This window comes from Artemia sp. Qi Xiang Cuo, chromosome 10 (assembly GCF_049724085.1).
Source record: "Artemia sp. Qi Xiang Cuo chromosome 10, ASM4972408v1, whole genome shotgun sequence".
NCBI lineage: Eukaryota > Metazoa > Arthropoda > Branchiopoda > Anostraca > Artemiidae > Artemia > Artemia sp. Qi Xiang Cuo.
The window spans coordinates 1,272,330-1,292,293 of NC_142803.1; the positions used below are offsets into that span (position 1 = coordinate 1,272,330).

At 35.8% G+C, this 19,964-nt stretch overlaps 1 protein-coding gene across 1 annotated transcript in view; it reads left to right on the forward strand.

Moving 5' to 3' along the window:
* LOC148947344 (putative carbonic anhydrase 5) overlaps positions 1–13,412 on the forward strand; it is a 69,967-nt gene extending 56,555 nt beyond the window's left edge. The window contains exons 3-4 of the mRNA XM_089095799.1: positions 1,890–2,120; positions 13,234–13,412. Of these exons, the coding sequence (XP_088951925.1) occupies positions 1,890–2,120; positions 13,234–13,404 (402 nt within the window). The 3' untranslated portion in view covers positions 13,405–13,412. The remainder of the gene's footprint in view (positions 1–1,889; positions 2,121–13,233) is intronic.
* Positions 13,413–19,964: the final 6,552 nt, after the last annotated feature.

A 19,964-nucleotide genomic window follows, 5' to 3' on the forward strand; every position in this document is an offset into this window, starting at 1 on the left:
CAATTGTACTTCTAGGTACTGCTTTACGGAAACAATTATTTTTGTTTATGAATAGAAGCTGACAAAAATGGCTGCTAGAAATATGAATTGTAAGCCTTACACGTATGTGGCTAGTTATTTGAATTTTTGCCGATCAGACGAAATTCTGAATTTCTGAAGTGAAAACTTTTTAATAAACCAAAAAATGTATTTACGGGAAAAAAAGAAAAAGAAAAAATCACCTTAACGTAACAAGACAATTAAAGTAAAACATTGTTCGCCCCCTGGGCCCATCTTTAGTCTATTCATACCTCAAAACTGTGATTCTTTTTAAAGTTTTTTTCTATTGGTAGCCTAAGAATTATGAAGTTTTAGGGTGGTACTCAGGGCTGGGTGGGTATATTCAACTAACTTTCTAACTATTAATTAACTAAACACAAACAAAAAAAGAAGGAAGAAAAAAAAATGGATTTGCAGACCAATCTCTCATCGTCTCATAATAATAATAATAATGAAAAAAAAACTATGGGCCTTGACTTACCAAATCCTTTTTCAACTATTAACCAACCCCAGGTACTCAGCTGACTGAATGCTCTCTGGAATACAAATACATTCTAAGACCACACTGGCTATACATGACATTTGAAACTCAGGGAGGAAAGAAAATAACAAAATGAAAAATAAAATAAAAAAAGGTGAAAAAACGAGAATTTTGTCAGCCAGTGGCGAACCATGAAGAAGAATAAATAAGCAAATATTAAGACAAGGGCCTCCGCCGAGTCGTCTTCATTGCTAAACAAAAAAGAAAGAAAAGAAAAAGAAACCAACGAAAACCGAACCTTTCGAAGTTTACTTGACAACGACAGAACAAAAACTAAATAAGAACCAGGTTGGAATAAAAAAAAGAAATCTACCAAGATGATTGAGCAATAATCCTTTATTTTGCTATAACCCTAGCTGGTCTACAAATTCGTTCATTATTTTATGTGCAAATAGGTTTTCTCAAGTTATACTGGGCGAAATATTGGTTGAGTCCTTCAAAGTTAAACTGTCATAAAATGGGCTTAATGAAATATCTCCAGTATTTCTATTTATTCACCTTTTTTATTTTATTTTTCATTATGCTATTCTCTTTCCTCTCTGAGTTTCAGTTCTCGCGAATACAGTTCCACACACTAGTTCCCGAAAATCTAATAAGGATGCTGACCCTGGCATCGCTTTGATGTGTCACGATGAAATCACTATTATGGCGCGTTTCATAATGATAAGACCTATTATCACTAAAGTTTGTACTTATTGTTTGTACTTGTTTATTTTAGATACTTTAACATATAAAAAAACATTAACCCCCAACAGAGAGCAAAGCTCATAAGGTTGGATACGTAAATAATAGGACATAGACAAAACAAAACATCTCGTCAAAATAATAGTATAAATAATAGGTATTATTAATAATATAATAATTATAATAATGGTAGTAATAATGATGATAGTAAGTAGTCACTAAAATCTCAGGACTTAAATAATTCCAGAACTAATATGGAAGAATTCCAACTTGATGCCTGTAGTTGGCCTGCATTAAGCACTTGCAACTTGTTGGAGGACCTCTCTGCACACTGCTATGCACACCTCTAATATACACTTTAATATACCAATAAAGGCAATAAGACTCATGGAGGCAAATATTTCTACAACGCCAAATCGCTGTTAAGTTTCCATTTATCTAGTTCAAAAAATAAGAAATCATTTTCGCTGTCCTTGGTACCTTTAGAAATTTCTTAGAAGCTAGGTCATCTGTATTGAAACCTATTACCTTTTCAGTAATAGATCTTTATCATGGCAGCCTGCACCACAGCAGCCATCTTTTTAATAATTTGCCCGGATTCAATTATTAAATTATTTTTTTTCAGGAATCAGAAACTGACAACCCAAATCTTTTTCCTATCATAGATATGCTCCACGAAGTAACAATTGCTGAAACAAATACCTCTCGAAACGATTCAGAATTCCGGTTGAAAAATATTCTGCCTACTGACCTTGGACAATTTTATAGATACCATGGATCTCTAACTACTCCAGGTTGCAACGAAGCAGTATACTGGACTGTATTTGCAACCCCAATCACAGCATCAAACAAACAAGTAAGTCATAAGAATTTCCACATTGGAATCCAAATTCATCTTTTAGTGTAAAATATGCTGGCAATTTTTCTGTCATGTTTCACCTTTCTCTTATCTATAATTATTATTTATTTCTAACCCACACTATACAGAGGAACAATACGTGGAGTATCACGAAGAAAAACACATGAAAATGCAACACAAATCAATAAAGAAATCAAAGATTACCACTTATAGAGTAACACATAAAATTTAAAAGAAACTAAAAAAAGAGATAAAACACGAAAGGGGGAGGGGGGAAAGAAGAAGAGAAAAAAATGATTTTTATTCACTCTTAACAATACTAAAAAATGTGGAGTGACCAAAGAGAGAAAAACAAACAAACAAATTAAGGGAAAATAACCTACGACTGAAAGAAAACCTGATAAGGTGATGGTGAGGAGAAAAACGGATAAAAGCGGTATTTAAAAGTTTTCTGTGTAGTGCTTCCAGTTTTACAGTAATATCAGGACCAAGAAATTTATTAGTAATTACCCGGTTTCTCATAACTAAATCTCATAACTAATGAGATTCAGTTTTATATAAATTATGTTGTCGTAATTATTACGTTATATTCAAGGAGATACTGCGGACAAAACCTTAATTTTACCATTCTTTTATTCATTTTTCCCTTAATCTTTTTTCCCTTATTTCATTTCTCCCCTATTCCTATATACTTTGGTTCATTTTCCCTCAGTAAGATACGTTTACTGAAAAATTGATTAGTTTTTAAGTTGCTAAAGGGTTTACTTTTGAGCATGGCATTCTGCCCTGGCTCAATAAGAAGCAACGCTATAGTGTTGCCGGTAGTAAAGGCCATACGGCTCCAACGTTTTATTAAATTGTTTTTCCCAGAGGCACTTCATATGGAAGGGGTCGTCGTGTAAACTTCAAATGGGGCTCATTCGATTGGAAATCGAGAGATCTAGTGCCCTTTTAAGGGTCAAACGTGATTGGAGGGCAACTCACACCACTTCCACGCCCACCATTTCCCCAAACACATGCAATCAAAATTTTGAAATAGCTATTTTGTTCTACATAGTTGATTTCCAGATATAAATTATGTTTTTGAGGAGGGCAGTCCCTCCCTTAGCCCTCAGAGTACGGGTTGTAGGTTATACCCTGGGGACATATAAGGTTTTTATAGAAAGCTTTGTCGCATAAACTTCAAAAAGGGCTTATTCGATTGGAAATTCAAAGGGTTAGTGACCTTTTAAATAGTCGAATATGATTGTAGGGCAACTAACCCCCCTCTCAGGCCGACGTTATCCCCAAACACATGCAATCAAAATTTTGAAATACCTATTTTGTTCTACATAGTTGATTTCCAGATATAAATTATGTTTTTGAGGAGGGCACTCCTCCCCTTAGCCCTCAGAGTACGTGTTGTAGGTTATACCCTGGGGGCATATGAGGTTTTTATAGAAAGCTTTGTCGCATAAACTTCAAAAAGGGCTTATTCGATTGGAAATTCAAAGGGTTAGTGACCTTTTAAATAGTCGAATATGATTGCAGGACAACTAACCCCCCTCTCAGGCCGACCTTATCTCCAAACACATGCAATCAAAATTTTGAGATAGCCATTCTGTTCAACGTAGTTGAAAATTCTGAAAATTAGGTTTTTTGAGGATGACAACCCCTCCACAGCCCTCAGGGCAAGGATTGTAAGTTATGCCCTGGGGGGCTTATAAGCTTTTCATAACAAGCGTTGTCGTAGAAACTTCAAAAAAGGCTCATACGATTGGAAATTTAAATGGCTAGTGCCCTTTTTAATAGTCGAAAGGGATTGGAAGGCAGCTAACACCCCTTCCACACCCATCATTTCCCACAACACTTGCAATCACATTTTAAAGATAGCCATTTTGTTCAACGTAGTTGAAAGTTCTGGAAATTAAATCTTTGAGCAGGACATTCCCCCTACAGTCTTCAATGCAAGGGCTATAAGTATGCCCTAGGGGCATATATGGTTCCTATGGAATGAATACTCGTATAAACTTCAGAGAGGGCTCATTTGATTGGAAATTGAAAGTTCTAGTTGACTTTTTGAGCGTCAAAAGATATCGGAGGGTAACCAGCCCCCCAAGCCCTCTTTTACCAAATGTATCCGATACAAATTTTGAGATTTCTATTCTGTTAAAAATAGTTCTAAGATCATATAATCAAAACTCCAGGGTCGACACAACCTCCAAAGGCCCGGGGCAGGCGTTGTAAATTATGCCCTGGGGGCATATATGGTTCTTATTGGAGGGATGTTCGTATTAACGTCAAAGAGGGCTCACTTGATTGGAAATTGAAAGTGCTAAATCACTTTTTAAGAGTCAAAAGAGACTAGAGGGCACCTAGCCCCCCCTTCAGGCTCTTTTCTCCTCAAACCCATCCGATAAGAAATTTGAGATAGTGATTTTTTTTACAATAGTTCAAACACCATATAACAAAAACTCCGGGGTCGACACAGCCCCCCAGAGCCCAAAAGCAGGCGTTGTAAGTTTTGCCCTTGGGGAATATATGGTTCTTATGGAAAGGATGCTCGTAAAATCTTCAGAGGGCTGATTTGATTGGAAATTGAAAGTTCTAGTTCAGTTTTTGAGAGTCAAAAGAGATTAGAGGAAAACTAGCCTCCCCCCACACTACTTTGTCCCCAATTGCATCCGATAAAAATTTTGAAATAACAATTAAGTTAAAAATTGTTGAAAAACCAGATAACAAAGACTCAGGTGTCGACACAACCCCCCCCCCCAGAGCCCGGGGCCAGACGTTGTAAGTTATGCCCTTGGGCTTATATTATGCTTATGAAGCGAATACTCGTAGAAACTTCAGACAGGGCTCATTTGATTGTAAATTGAAACTTCGAGCTCAGCTTTTAATAGTCAAAAGAGATCCGAAGGCAACTAGCCCCCTCCCACTCCTTCTTTTTCCAAACCCATTTGATGAAAATTTTGAGATATAAATTTTGTTAAAAATAGTTCAAAGATCGGATAAGAAAATTTCCGGTGTCACAGAACCCCCAGGGCCCGAGGAAGATTTTCTAAATTATGCCCTAAAGGCATGTATTGTTCTTATGAGATGGATGCTCGTATACACCTCTTAAAGGGCTCATTTGATTGGTAATTGAACGTTCTAGTTCACTTTTTAAGAGTCGAGAGATTTAAGGGCCACTAGTCCTCCTCCCCCAGCCCTTTTCCCCCAAAACCATCCGCTACAAATTTTTAGATAGCGAGTTTTTTTAAAATTGTTCAAAAATTAGATAAGAAAACTCCGGTGTCAACACAACCCCCCAGGGCCCAGGAAGTAGGCGTTGTAAGTGTTGTCCGAGGGGCGTGTATTTTTCTTATGAAAGGGATGCTCCTAGAAACTTCAGAGAGGGCTCATTTGATTGGAAATTGAAAGTTATAGTCCACTTTTTAAGATTCAAAAGATATCCAAGGGCAACTAGCCCCTCCCCCATCCCATAAGCCCTTTTTCCCCAAGCTTATCTGATAAAATTTTTTAAATATCTATTTCATTAAAAATAACTCAAAGGTCAGATAAGAAAAACTCCTGTGTCGACGCAACCCCCATGGCCCGGAGGAAGACGTTGTAAGTAATTCTCTGGGGGCATATATCATTTTATTGGATTCATTTGATTGGAAATAGAAAATTTTCGTTCACTTTTTAAGATTCTAAAGAGATTGAAGGGCACTAGCCCCTCCCATTCTCCGCAATCTAAATGCATCAGATAAAAATTTTGAGATGTACATTTTGTTAGAAATAGTTCGAAGTTCAGATAACAATATCTCCGGTGCCGACACAACCCTCCAGTGCCCGAGGGAAGGCGTTGTAAGTTATGCCCTGGGGGTATACATGGCATTTATGGTAGCGATGCTCGTATAAACTTCATAGAGGGCTCATTTGATTGGAAATTGAAAGTTGTAATTCACTTTTTAACAGTAAAAAGTGAGTAGTAATGCATATTGCTATTATAATACTACGCCTGAGGCATGAATATACAGTGCAGTTTGAACGGTACACGCCTTACCAGGCGCAGTCACCTATTACTACGAACGATACATGAGTTACCAGACTAGTTTCTGAGCTAGCACGCATTTTTCTGGTCCAAACATGGGTGTATAATGAATTATTCACGAATAAATTTCCAGTGTCGTCGGTTAAATGCACCTACCATGAATATAAAGAATCTTGAGGGTAAGTGAATATACATTATTCTTGAATTATCATAAAAAAACGTGATCTGTTTCGGATTGACAATGGGTTACATATCTACGATAAAATTCGCATGCTCTATAGCAGCTGTTTAGGTATTTTGACTAAAAGGGTACTTTGCCGCTTCTCATGAAAGCCTATCCATTTTTCATTGCAAGTCTTAATTAGGCCAACTCTATGAAAGGAACATCGCTTGCTCGGCTAATAATCAGCTACTTGTATGCGCGTATACATTAACTCAGGGGGGGGGGGTGATTATTGAAGAAAAAAAGTGGGTGATGGAAGAGGGTCCCCTCCATTAATATTCTGAATAAATAATAGATGAAGTAAATAATCAAAATTGTATTTTTTTTTCATATATCGTATTTTAAAATATATTTAACGACATACCATACAGGCAAAGGGTATTTGGTTTTAAATGATTCTTATGTACTTTACAGAAATATCTCGTTTTTAAGACTATAATTGAACAATACGTCTCCTTTAAACACAAACTTGCTTTAAGCAGCAGAAAAACTCTAGCTTTTGTAAAAAGTGAGGCGTTTGAACTTTAAACTGTCTTTAAAATTGTAGGGGGTTATATGGAAAGGGTTAGATAAAGAGATTTACCAGCACTGTTGCATAATCTTTTGCATAGTCTTTGCATCAGTAAAAAAAAACAAAAAAAAACAAAAAACAGCTAAATAATAATAATAATAATTAAACTCAATAAGAGGACTTAATTGGGGTTAGCCGGATATGAGACAAGTAAATTAGGCTATTATAATCACTCGATGGTGATGTCTATATGCCTGGGTAAAGAGAACCTTTGACGAAATCACGGCTGTTTAAAACCACGACATACATAATTGAAAAGGATCTGTAATTATCATGTTTTGGGATTTGGTATTGTGGAGTTGAGGGGGCAGCGCACCTCGTTAATATTCTGAATAAATAATAGTCAGAGTAAATAATAATTTCTTTATGTATCGTATTTAAAATATGCTTTGTGATACCCGTTCAGGTATAGGCTATCTGATTTAAAATGCTTTTCAAGTACTTCACAGAAATAACACGTTTTTAAGACTAAAATCTCTGCCGTCTGTCTCTCAGTGAACATAGTAATTATCATTGGTAAATTCAGGTGATATAAGCCAGGCGTTCAGGTATTTTGTCTGAAACGGGTTCTTGGTTCATAACTTGAAAATGACATACATTTTTTTCTTTTATCCCAATGTTGGGTTATGGTATTATAAAGTGGGTGAACAACGCCCTTCATATTAATATTCTGAATAAACAACAGAAACAGACTAAATAATAAAAACTGTGTTATTTCATTATGCTTCATATTTAAAATATAGATACTTTAAGCTCCAAATAGAAGTGGCATTCTTTTTTTTCTATGTGTTTTAGGATGATTGTGATTTAAGCCTTTAAGGTTGCAAGTTACAGAGTAAAAAAAACGAAAAAAAGAGGTCTATCTTGGTTAGAGCTTAATATATTCAGTCTTTGAGTATAAAATACAGGTCCAAATTACAATTTAATATAGTTTGAAAAGCTGAACTTCAAGGATGTACAGTGTTTTCGATTGTGAATTCATTGGCTTGAAGAAGTCATCTTGTGGGGTGATTTTTGTATGTGTGTTTTTATTGCTTACTACAGATCGTAGAGAAGTCTCTTGTTATCACTGGCATATCATCTACAATATGTATGCTTACAATAGAGACATTTGGCGCAATACATTCTGCGTTATAAGCAAACTAGGTTTATATGATAGAGTGATACCCCCATTCTATCGTGGAGGGAAGGATCTATCCATGGTACAAGAGGAAGTTCGAGAAATATGTAGCTTTTTGCTGTAACAGCACCATACGCGAAAGGGAATGTACCCACTGATATACTTTTAATCGACAAATGCAAATCGGATATACCAATATTCAACTTGGAAGATTTTAATTGTGAGGTATTTCCAAGTAAAATACACAACCCAGAGGACGAGGCTTGATTTTGTAGCAGATGGGTGCCGATAAATATTCCTTCTCGGAATATATGTATAAGATATCCCAGGAAGAAGAAGAACAACAAAATCCATTATATAGATTGGGATCAAACCAAGCGGATGATGAACGATGATGAATTTTTATAACACCCATCACCCCCCTGACTATACAACGGTCTTTTTAAAGACCATCAAATCTATAAACACTTCATAACCATGGTCATATGAACCTTTTCTGTACCTTGACAGAAAACAAAACATCGCATCGTACTAGTCTGAAACAGTTTTTTTTTACCATGTGAAAAAATTCACAAAGGGTTTGATGCAATGAGCGGCCAGGGTTTTTTACGTTTAAACGAAAAGTAGCAAGCGCAATTTAATTTTGATTTTGATGCAGGATAAAAATTCATTTGTTTTTATAGAAACTGCAATAGTTTCACGAGAACCATCTTTTAGCGCATTTTAAGTTTATATGCAAAGTATTAAATACAAATTCATTTTGATTTTGAAATTTGTTCATTTTTATAGAAACTGCAATAGTTTCACGGGAAGCATCTTTCATTGTGTTTTAAGTTTAAAAGAAAAGCAATAAATGGAAACTGATTTTGATTTTGATGTTGGATAAAAATTCATTCGCTTTTATAGAAACTGCAATAGTTTCTTGAGAACTATCTTTTAGCGTATTTTAAGTTTATATGCAAAGTATTAAATGCAAATTCATTTTGATTTTGAAATTCGTTCATTTTTATAAAAACCGCAATAGTTTCATCGGAAGTATCTTTCAGCGTGTTTTAAGTTTAAATGAAAAGTATTCAATGAAAATTAAATTTGATTTTGATGTTGGATAAAAATCCATCCATTCTTATAGAAACTGCAATAGTTTGACGGAAAACATCTTTTAGCGTATTTTAATTTTAAATGACAAGTGTTAAATGCAAATTCATTTTGGTTTTAATGTTGGATAAAAATTCATTTATTTTTATAGAAACTTCAATAGTTTCGCAGGAAGCATCTTTCAGCTTGTTTTAAGTTTAAATGAGGAGTATCAAATGCTAATTCATTTTGATTTCGCTTTTGGATAAAAATTCGTTCATTTTTATAAAAACTGCAATAGTTTCACGGGGAGTATCTTTTAGGGTGTATTGAGTTTAAATGAAAATTATTAAATTCAAATTCGTTTTGGTTTTGATATTGGATAAAAATTCCTTTATTCTTATGGAATTTGCAAAAGTTTCATGGGACGCATCTTTCAGGGTTTTTTAGGTTTAAACGAAAAGTGGTAAAAGCAATTTAATTTTGATTTTGATGCCGGATAAAAATTCATTCATTTTTATAGAACCTGCAATAGTTTCACGAGAACAATCTTTTAGCGTATTCTAAGTTTATATGCAAAGTATTCAATGAAAATTCATTTTGATTTTGGATAAAAATTCGTTCATTTTTATAGAAGCTGCAATAGTTTCACGGGAAGCATCTTTCAGCGTATTTTAAGTTTAAAAGAAAATCATTAAATGGAAATTTATTTTGATTTTGATGTTGGACAAAAATTCAGTCATGTTTATAGAAACTGCAATAGTTTCACGGTAAGTATCTGTCAGCGTGTTTTAAGTTTAAATGAAAAGTATTCAAAGAAAATTAAATTTGATTTTGATGATGGGTAAAAATCCATCCCTTTTTATAGAAACTGCAATAGTTTCATGAAAATATATAGATTCAGACATACAAACCGACAAAGACAGGCACTGAGACAAGCAAACACCCACTCAGACTACATCATTTGTCGGGCATATCGGTTAAAGGTGACAAAATCTAAGTATCAGATTGATTAAATTCTATATCAACATCCCTTTTTCAAATATCTGGGATAAAATTGACAAAATCTAAGTGTCAGAGTGAATAAATCTTTTTTATCAACATCTTACACTTATACGAATCGGATACATCAGATAATAGTCATAAAATCCAAGTTCTATTCATTTTGACTTCATGCGTCGTTACGTTGAATTTAGCTTAGACCGGTTATAGATGGAAGCACACCCGCTCAGACTACATTATTTGTCGGGTATATCGGTTAAATTGACAAAATATAATTATCAGATTGATTAAATTCTATAACAACATCCCTTTCTCGAATACATGGGATAAAATTGACAAAATCTAAGTGTCAGAGTGAATAATTTTTTTTTATATCAATATGAATTAAATTTCTGTATTATGCATCCAAACGGGGAATTCAAGAAATAGTTTGTGACTTACTTAGAATTTTGACATAATTTCCCTAATAAAATGTGTATCTAAAATGTGTTTCTGCATTGTGTATCCAAGAGGTGACTTCAAGAGAGAGTTTGTTACTTACTTACAATTTTTCCATAATTTATTGAATGAAATTTCCGTATTGTATATCCAAGAGGTGAAAACAATAAAGAGTTTGCTACTTGCTTGCGATTTTTTCATAATTTCTTGCATGAAATATCTGTATTTGGCACACCACTTAGAGTGGTGCGCCGCTCTAAGTGAATCTAGATTAACCCAACTTTTTGTATGTCTCTCTCCCTATGACTGTGTGTCTGAGCGGGTGTGCTGCCATCTTAATCTATCCAACCTAAATTCAATTCACGAACCTAGATTAACCCAACTTTTTGCATGTCTCTCTCACTATGACTGTGTGTCTGAGAGGGTGTGCTGCCGTCTATAATCTATCTAACCTAAATTCAATTCACTCTGACACTTAGATTTTTACGTATCTTAAAATGACATGAAATATGCTTACGGCTCTAACAATCGTACTCTATGCTTGTTCAGAGACACGATGCGGCTTTCCCACTGGTACTCTATGTCCAGTTATCGACACTAGCTAGTTTATTGCATGTATTAAATCAGTATTTTTTACGCAGTGGAACGATATACACATAACTAACATCTCAAAAAAGTGAAGATAAAGCATTTTAAGAAAGTTTGTTCTCATGATAATGTTATTGTAGCATTGAATGCTGACAAGGAGAAGTATTTAAACTATGAAATAAGTACAAGTGGTAGCACTATCGGAAACGTATGCGTGCATTGTCATGACAGTAAGGAATTAAATTTCTTTGGAGTACAAAAGAAATTCAACTCTTATGTTGGTGGATATGTGAGATTGAGATCTCCAGAGATGATTGCACTCAAAGAGAATGCCAACATAAAAATAATCGTTGATGATAGATGACAACTCCTTGCTACTGTTGCAGGTAACGCATTACCTACTGATACATCCTATCGTCAGCTTTCGGGTATTAGCATTCAAATGAAAGCAAAGAGGAAAAGAAAGGCCTACTCTTCTACTAATATCATAAACCATATCTTCTCTACATGTCGAAACTGTTACCTGTGTAAAAATCATGTTGTAATAGACAGTGAAATTGCCGGAAAAATAAAAAGGGCGTTGGTAAAAAATATCATTAAGGAATATAATGATGAACCGATGAAAAACAAAGGGCAAGCAAACATTACTAGCATTGATCAAACAGTCAATGAACCAAATAATACCAAAGACGAAACGCATATTTAACCTGTTGGTGATACACCAGTGAAAATTATGTATGAATCAAAATGGTATTATGATTTTTCTACTGATTACGAGCTAAGAGAAGACAATAGCTACAATATCAAGAGAGAACATGGTGAACTATTTCATGGAACAGATTCAAAATGTCCAAAGTTAATCATTGATATTAATAATGTATCATAATATAGGTTTTTATTAATACTCTACAAGATATTATTTCATTAAAAATGCATTATGTATTACGTTGTTATGTGTTCATTATTTCTAGAGTATGCTTAATTTAAGTAACAAATTGAACGAATTCCTTATTAACATTCTTTATCGAAACTTCATTTAAGAAATTATGAAAAAATTTTAAGCAAGTAACATATTCTTTCTTGAATTCGCCTCCTGGATAAACAAAAAAAAAGACATTTCATTCAAGTAATTATAAAAAAACTCTTTCTTAAAGTCATCTCTTGAACACACATTACAGACATTTCATTCAAGAAATTATGAAAAAAATCGCAAGTAAGTAGCAAACTCTTTATTGTTTTCACCTCTTGGATATACAATACGGAAATTTCATTCAAGAAATTATTGAAAAATTGTAAGTAAGTAACAAACTCTTTCTTGAAGTCACCTCTTGGATACACAATGCAGAAAGTTCATTCAAGAAATTATGAAAAAATTGTAAGTAATTAACGAATTCTTTCTTGAATTCCCCTCCTGGATACACAATATAGACATTTCATTTAGGAAATTATGTCAAAATTCTAAGTAAGTAACAAACTATTTCTTGAATTCCCCGTTTGGATGCATAATACAGAAATTTAATTCATGTTGATATAAATTTTTTTTTTTCACTCTGACACTTAGATTTTGTCAATTTTATCCCATGTATTCGAGAAAGGGATGTTGCTATAGAATTTAATCAATCTGATACTTATATTTTGCCAATTTTAACCGATATACTCGACAAATGATGTAGTCTGAGCGGGTGTGCTTCCATCTATAACCGGTCTAACCTAAATTCAACGTAACGACGCATGAAGTCAAAATGAATAGAACTTGGATTTTATGACTGTTATCTGATGTATCCGATTCGTATAAGTGTAAGATGTTGATAAAAAAGATTTATTCACTCTGACACTTAGATTTTGTCAATTTTATCCCATGTATTTGAGAAAGGGATGTTGATATAGAATTTGATCAATCTGATACTTAGATTTTGCCAAATTTAACCGATATAGCAGAAGCTCACAATAATAGCCCTAATATTGTCATGTTTTATTTTACTGTTTTAAAATCTTTCATGTACCAAAAGTTTGATATAATTAATAGTTTTCAAGCTCTTCGCCATACCTTTCATATTTTATTTTTTATTTTTACAGCTTTCAAAATTTCACGAGCTTCAAAAATTTGACAGCACACCGTTAATCAAAAATTTTCGACCAATTCAGCCTGTGGCTTCAAGAAAAGTTTATGTTCGGTCAGCTGCATCTGTTCCAGCTTCAACTTTGTTTGTCATTGTATTGTGCTCGCTACTGTCTCTAAATAAATAAGAAGTTCTAATTTATTTCTTAATGAATACGGACGATATTTTCTTCACACAAATATAATAAGTCCAGATTAAAAGTTAAATGGGAAAGTACTTCAACCCATGATGGTTTATATTTAAATCAGAAGTCTTAATTATTTGAACGGTAACAAGTCGTAGCGCAACGAACGGTCAAACTTCTAAGCATCGATTCATAACCTTCATTTACCTACAAATGAGAAAAACGATAAAGTTATTTGAGTTTTGGACATGTTTATCTAGTAAACTTGATGCCTTTAATTTTCAGGGGTTACCTATGTTATTATTATGAGGGTAGATCCGAATCATATATTTATTTCTGACTAGTATTTAGGAAGTAAAACAAAGTAATAATTATAGCAGAAATGGGGTTTCCATAGTCAATTCAAAGTCCTTCTTTTGAGGGGAGGGGCATATTAGAAAAAAAGATAACAAATGGACGTTACTCAAAAGCCTTGGTCACTTCTGACGGTAAATCTCCTGTGAGCTCCACACGGTGAATTCCTATCTTGTATTCCACACGGAACATTTCTATGGGCACCTCACGGCACTGTATAGGAAGAAATCAGGGTTCTCGTGGTGTTTTTTCAGAGTATTATTTTATACGAAAAATCATCTAGACTACAAACAGAATCTTCCTCCATTTTTACCTTTTAACCCACTAATATGAGAAATATTTACCCCTTATTTTGCAAATTTAGACCCCATGCACAAAAATATGATTTTTGACCTTTTAATCCATAAATGTGAGAGACATTTAACCTTTGTTTTGCGAACATAGACCCCATGCATATACGCATGATCTCTGAACTTTTAAGCAATTAAAATGATACTTAAATACAATTTTCTAGGTACCTCTTTGTTTTGTGAATTTTCGTGCCTCTTCAGCCTTTTCAGACCTACAAGGGCCCTCCAAAATTACTTTTGGACCGCAGAACAAGTCTTGTCCTTCTTTAGCATTTCCATACCTAAAGGGGGCTTCCCCCATCACTCTATTTCAGGCACTTTAGGACCGTAAATCCTATTTATTTTTTCTCTTACTAGTTATAAAACCTTTTTTTTTCTTTTTTTTTTACAAATTCTTGCACGCCTTTAACATCATAATGCTAAAAATTCTTTATTTCATTATTATCGAACAATTCATGTCCCTATTTGACCTTTACAGACCAACAGGAGCCCCTCAACATGACTTTTGGACCACAGAACAAGTCCTGTCTTTATTTAACATTTCCATACCTTTATGGGGCCTCCCTATTGCCCTCTTAACATTTCTATACTCATAAAGGGCCCTCTATTTCAGACACCTTTGGCCCGCAAATCCTATTCGTTTTTTGTGCTAGTCAGGAAACTTTTTTTCTTACAAATTCCTACACTCCTTTAACACCATACTGATAGAAAATCTTTATTCAACTATTACAGAACAATTCACGACCTTCTCTGGCCTTTCCAGACCTACATGGGCCCTCCATCATGCCTTTTGGGATGAAAGAATAAGTCCTAATTTTCCTTAGCATCTTCATACCCATAGATTGGCCTTTCCCATCACTTCACTCCAGGTACTTTTGAAACACAAATCTTATTCTTTTTTTTTTAATATTTATTAAACTTGGATTCCTACACTATTGTAACACATTAATGATAAAAAACATTTATTTTGTTATGATCGAACAATTCATGTCCTTCTTTGACCTTTAGAGATCTACAGAAACCCACCAACATGACCTATGGACCGCAGACTAAGTCCTGCCTTTCCATAGCATTTCCATACGTACAGAGGGGCTATTCCCATCACTTTCTTTCAGGTACTTTTGAAACGCAATCTTATTCTTTTTCACCTTTGGACCCTAGGTTCAGTTCGTTTTTCTTTTACTGGTCAGGTAATTTTTTTTTTTTTTTTAAGTTCCTTGACTCCTGTAACAAGAGGATATCTAAAACCTAGTCAAACTTAACTTCATAGACCTTATCATTGGCAGCGCAATAGCGCTGCCTAAGTAAAGGACGATGTTAGCACAATGTATTACTTATTTTTTTCCTTTAGACGAGGGCATTTCGTATCGAATGAGTTGTCGTAGAAACTTCGAAAAAGACTCATTCGATTGGAAATTCAAATAGCTAGTGGCATTTTTAGTAGTCGAAAGTGATTGGAAAGCCACTAGCCCCCCTCTCACGCCCAGCACTTCCCCGACCACATCCAATAAAAATTTTGAGATACACATTTTTTTCAACGTAGTTGAAAGATCTGGTAATTATATTTTGGAGGAGGACACTCCCCCCACAGCCCTCATGGCAAGGGTTGTAAGTCATGCCCTGAGGACATATAAAGTTTTTATAGAAAATGTTGTCGTATAAACTTCAAAAAGGGCTCATTCGATTGTAAATTCAAAGGGCTAGTGCCCATTTTAATGATCGAAAGTGATTGGAGGGCCACTAACCCCCCTCTCACTTCCAACATTTCCCCAAACACATCCAATAAAAATTTTGAGATACACATTTTTTTCAACCTAGTTGAAAGATCTGGTAATTATATTTTTAAGGAGGACCCTCCCCCAACAGCCCTCAGGGCAGGGGTTTTAAGTTATGCCCTGGGGACATATAAGGTCCTTATAGAAAATATTGTCGTAGAAACTTCAAAAAAGGCTCATTCGATTAAAATTCAAAGGACTAGTGCCCTTTTTAATAGTCGAAAGTGATTGGAGGGCAACTAATCCTCCTCTCACGACCACCATTTCCACAAACACATCCAATCTAAATTTTAAGTTAGACATTTTGCTAAACGTAGTTGAAACGTCTGGAAATTATGTCTTTGAGGATGAATTTCACCCTACAGTTCTCAGGGCAAGGGTTGTAAATTATGCCCTGGGGGCATATAAGGTTTTTATAGAAAGTGCTGTCGTAGAAACTTCAAAAAAGGCTCACTCGACTGGAAATTGAACAGACTAGTGCCCTTTTTAGTAGTTGAAAGTAGTTGGAGGGCAACCAAACCCCCTCTCACGCAATTTCCCCAAACAAATGATATCAAAATTTTGAGATATCGACGTAGTTAAAAGTTCTTGTTCAACGTAGTTAAAAGTTCTTGAAATTAGGTCTTTGAGGATGATAACCCCCTCAGAGCCCTCAGGAAAAGGGTTGTAAGTTATGCCCTGGTGGCATATAAGGTTTTATAGAAAGCATTGTCGTAGAAACGTTAAAAAAGCTCATTTGGTTCGAAATTGAGAGGGCTAGTGCCCTTTTTAATAGTCGATAGTGATTGGAGAGAAACTAACCCCCCTCTCACGCCCACCCTAGCCACAAATACATCCAGTTAAAATTTTTAGATAGTAATTTTCTTCAACGTAGTTAAAATTTCTGGAAATTATATTTTTGAGGTTGAAAAATCCCACCCCTCCAAACCCTTAAGCGCAAGGGCTGTAAGTTATTCCCTGGGAGCATATATAGTTCTTATAAAAAGTATTTTCGTAAAAACTTCAAAAAGGGCTCATTTGATTGGAAATTGAAAGGGCTAGTGCCCTTTTTAATGTTCAAAGTGATTGGAGAGCAACTAACCAGTAGTAACCAAGGTACTATTTCTGAGCCTTGTATACGCCATTTCAAAGAGATTCAGAGCTCCCTCACATTCCGGGCCAACCAGATATGTTTCTAGGCCAACCGGACCGGTTTCTGGTAGGTATAATCTGGTTTGGTAGGTACAATCTGGTTAGGTGGGTATAATCTGGTTTGGTTCAAGTTTTTCTGACACAATTTACCGGATTTCTAATTCACGGTATACATGACCGGCGCGTCTTGTTTAGCTGCCAGTATAATCAATTATTTTATTCCAGTTTTTCTAAACCAGTATTGTCTATAACTTAATTTACGTAGACAATGAACGATATTAATTAATGTTTTGAATAATAGGAGTGTGAATGATTCTAATTAGTGATTGGATTGTATGACGATGGAGAAAAAAATGATTAAACTGATTAACAGTTAAGGTAACCCCGAAGGGGTTGTTAACTCAGGTAATTTGGTACTTGACCTAGCTTTACCTCTCCGATGTGGTCTGTATAATACACAAGTAACGTTTGAAAAGTATTGTCAATTTTAAATAGGATCTAACGTTCCCTTTGTTCCCCCATGTCGGTGGGGCAGGGGAGGGTAGGTGAGGGGGAGGGGGAGTCAATTTTGGAGGTATAACCAGTACCATTCATTGCGATCGGAGCTCTATGTTGACTCGTTTTAAATACTTCAGCTTGTCTATTCATTTGTGCTAAATAAAAATCTTGAATCTGGAAAATGAAAAAATAAGTATTTAAACAAAATGTACGATGCTGCTAATTAAGGAATAGTAGACTACAATCAGAATTGTTTGCATGAGGGGCCTGTCTGTGTCTCTTTGAGATGTTTGTGTCTCTTGAGGCTGTGTGTGTCTCTTTGGGCTGTTTGAGTCTTTTTGGTCTGTGTTTGTCTCTTTGGGCTGTTTGTATCTCTTTCGGCTGTGTGTTTTTCTTTGGGCTGTGTGTCTCGTTGGACTGTTTGAGTCTTTTTGATATGTTTGTGTCTCTTTGGGCTGTTTGAGTCTTTTTTGGGATGTGTTTGTCTCTTTGGGCTTGTGTCTCTTTGGGCTGTTTGTGTTTCTTTGGGCTATGTGTGTCTCTTTGGGCTGTTTGAGTCATTTTGGTCTGTGTGTCTTTCTTTTGGCTGTTTGTGTCTCTTACTGGTCCTGTGTGTCTCTTTGGGCTATATGTGTCTCTGTGGGTCATTTGAATCTTTTGATCTCTCTGTGTCTATATGGGCGTTTTTTGTCTCTTTGGGGTGTGTGTGTGTCTGTTTGGGCTTTGTGTGTCTCTTCGGGCTGTGTGTGTCTCTTTAGCCTGTGTGTGTGTCTCTTTGGGCTGTGTGTGTCTCTTTAGGCTGTGTGTCTCTTTGGGAAGTTTGAATCTTTTTGGTCTGTGTGTGTCTCTTTTGGCTTTTTGTGTCGTTTTGGGCTTTGTGTGTTTCTGTTGGATGTGTGCGTCTCTTTGGGCCGCGTGCATCTCTTTGAGCTTTATGTGTCTCTTGGGATGTTTGAGTAATTTTGTTCTGGGTGTGTTTCTTTTGGGTGTTTGTGTCTGTTTGTGGCCATGTGTGTCTCTTTGGGCAATGTGTGTCTCTTTGGGGTGTTTGAATCTTTTTGGTATGTATGTGTCTCTTTGGGCTGTGTGTGTGTGTCTCTTTGGGCTTTGTGTGTCTCTTAGGACTTTGTGTATGTCTCTTTAGACTGTGTGTGTCTCTTTGGGCTGTGTGTGTCTCTTTGGGCTGTGTGTCTCTTTGGGCAGTTTGAATCTTTATGGTCTGTGTGTGCCTCTTTTGGCTGTGTGTGTCTTTTTGGGCTTTGTGTCTCTCTGTTTGATGTGTGCGTATCTTTGTGTCGTGTAAGTCTCTTTGAGGTGTATTTGTATCTTTGTGCGGTGGGTTTCTAGTTTTGATGTGTGTGTCTCTTTAGGCTGTGTTTGTCTCGTTGGACTGTGTGTCTTTTTGGGGTGTCTGAGTCTTTTTGGTCTGTATGTGTCTCTTTGGGCTGTTTGAGTCTTTTAGGTCTGTGTTTGTCTCTTTGGGTTGTGTTTCTCTTTGGGCTGTCTGTGTCTCTTTGAGCTGTTTGTGTCTGATGAGGCTGTGTGTGTCTCTTTGGGCTGTGTGTCTCCTTGGGCTGTTTGAGTCTTTTTGGTCTGTTTATGTGTCTCTTTGGGCTGTTTGAGTCTTTTTGGTCTGTGTTTGTCTCTTTGGGCTGTTTGTGTCTCTTTGGGCTGTGTGTGTTTCTTTGGGCTTTGTGTGTATCTCTGGGATATGTGTCTCGTTGGACTGTTTGAGTCTTTTTGATCTGTTTGTGTCTCTTTGGGCTGTTTGAGTCTTTTTTGGGCTGTGTTTGTCTCTTTGGGATGTTTGTGTCTCTTTGGGGTGTTTGTGTTTATTTGGGTTATGTGTGTATCTTTGGGCTGTTTGAGTCATTTTGGTCTGTGTTTGTTTCTTTTGACTGTCTGTGTCTCTTAGGAGTCATGTGTGTCTCTTTGGGCTATGTGTGTCTCTTTGGGATGTTTGAATCTTTTTGGTCTGTTTGTTTCTCTTTGTGATGTGTGTGTCTCTTCGGTCTATGTGTGTCTCTTTTGGCCGTGTGTGTCTCTTTGGGCTGTTTGTGTTTCTTTGGTCTATGTGTGTATCGGTGGGATGTTTGCGTCATTTTGTTCTTTGTGTGTTTCTTTCGGCTGTTTGTGTCTCTTAGGAGCCATGTGTGTCTCTTTGAGCTTTTTTGGGGTGTCTGAGTCTTTTTGGTCTGTCTGTGTCTCTTTGGGCTGTTTGAGTCTTTTAGGTCTGTGTGTGTCTCTTTGGGTTGTGGTTCTCTTTGGGCGGTCTGTGTCTTTTTGAGCTGTTTCTGTCTCTTGAGGCTGTGTGTGTCTCTTTTAGGTGCGTGTCTCTGTGGTCTGTTTGACTCTTTTTGGTCTGTTTATGTGTCACTTTGGGCTGTTTGAGTCTTTTAGTTCTGTGTTTGTCTCTTTGGGCTGTTTGTGTCTCTTTGGGCTGTGTGTGTTTCTT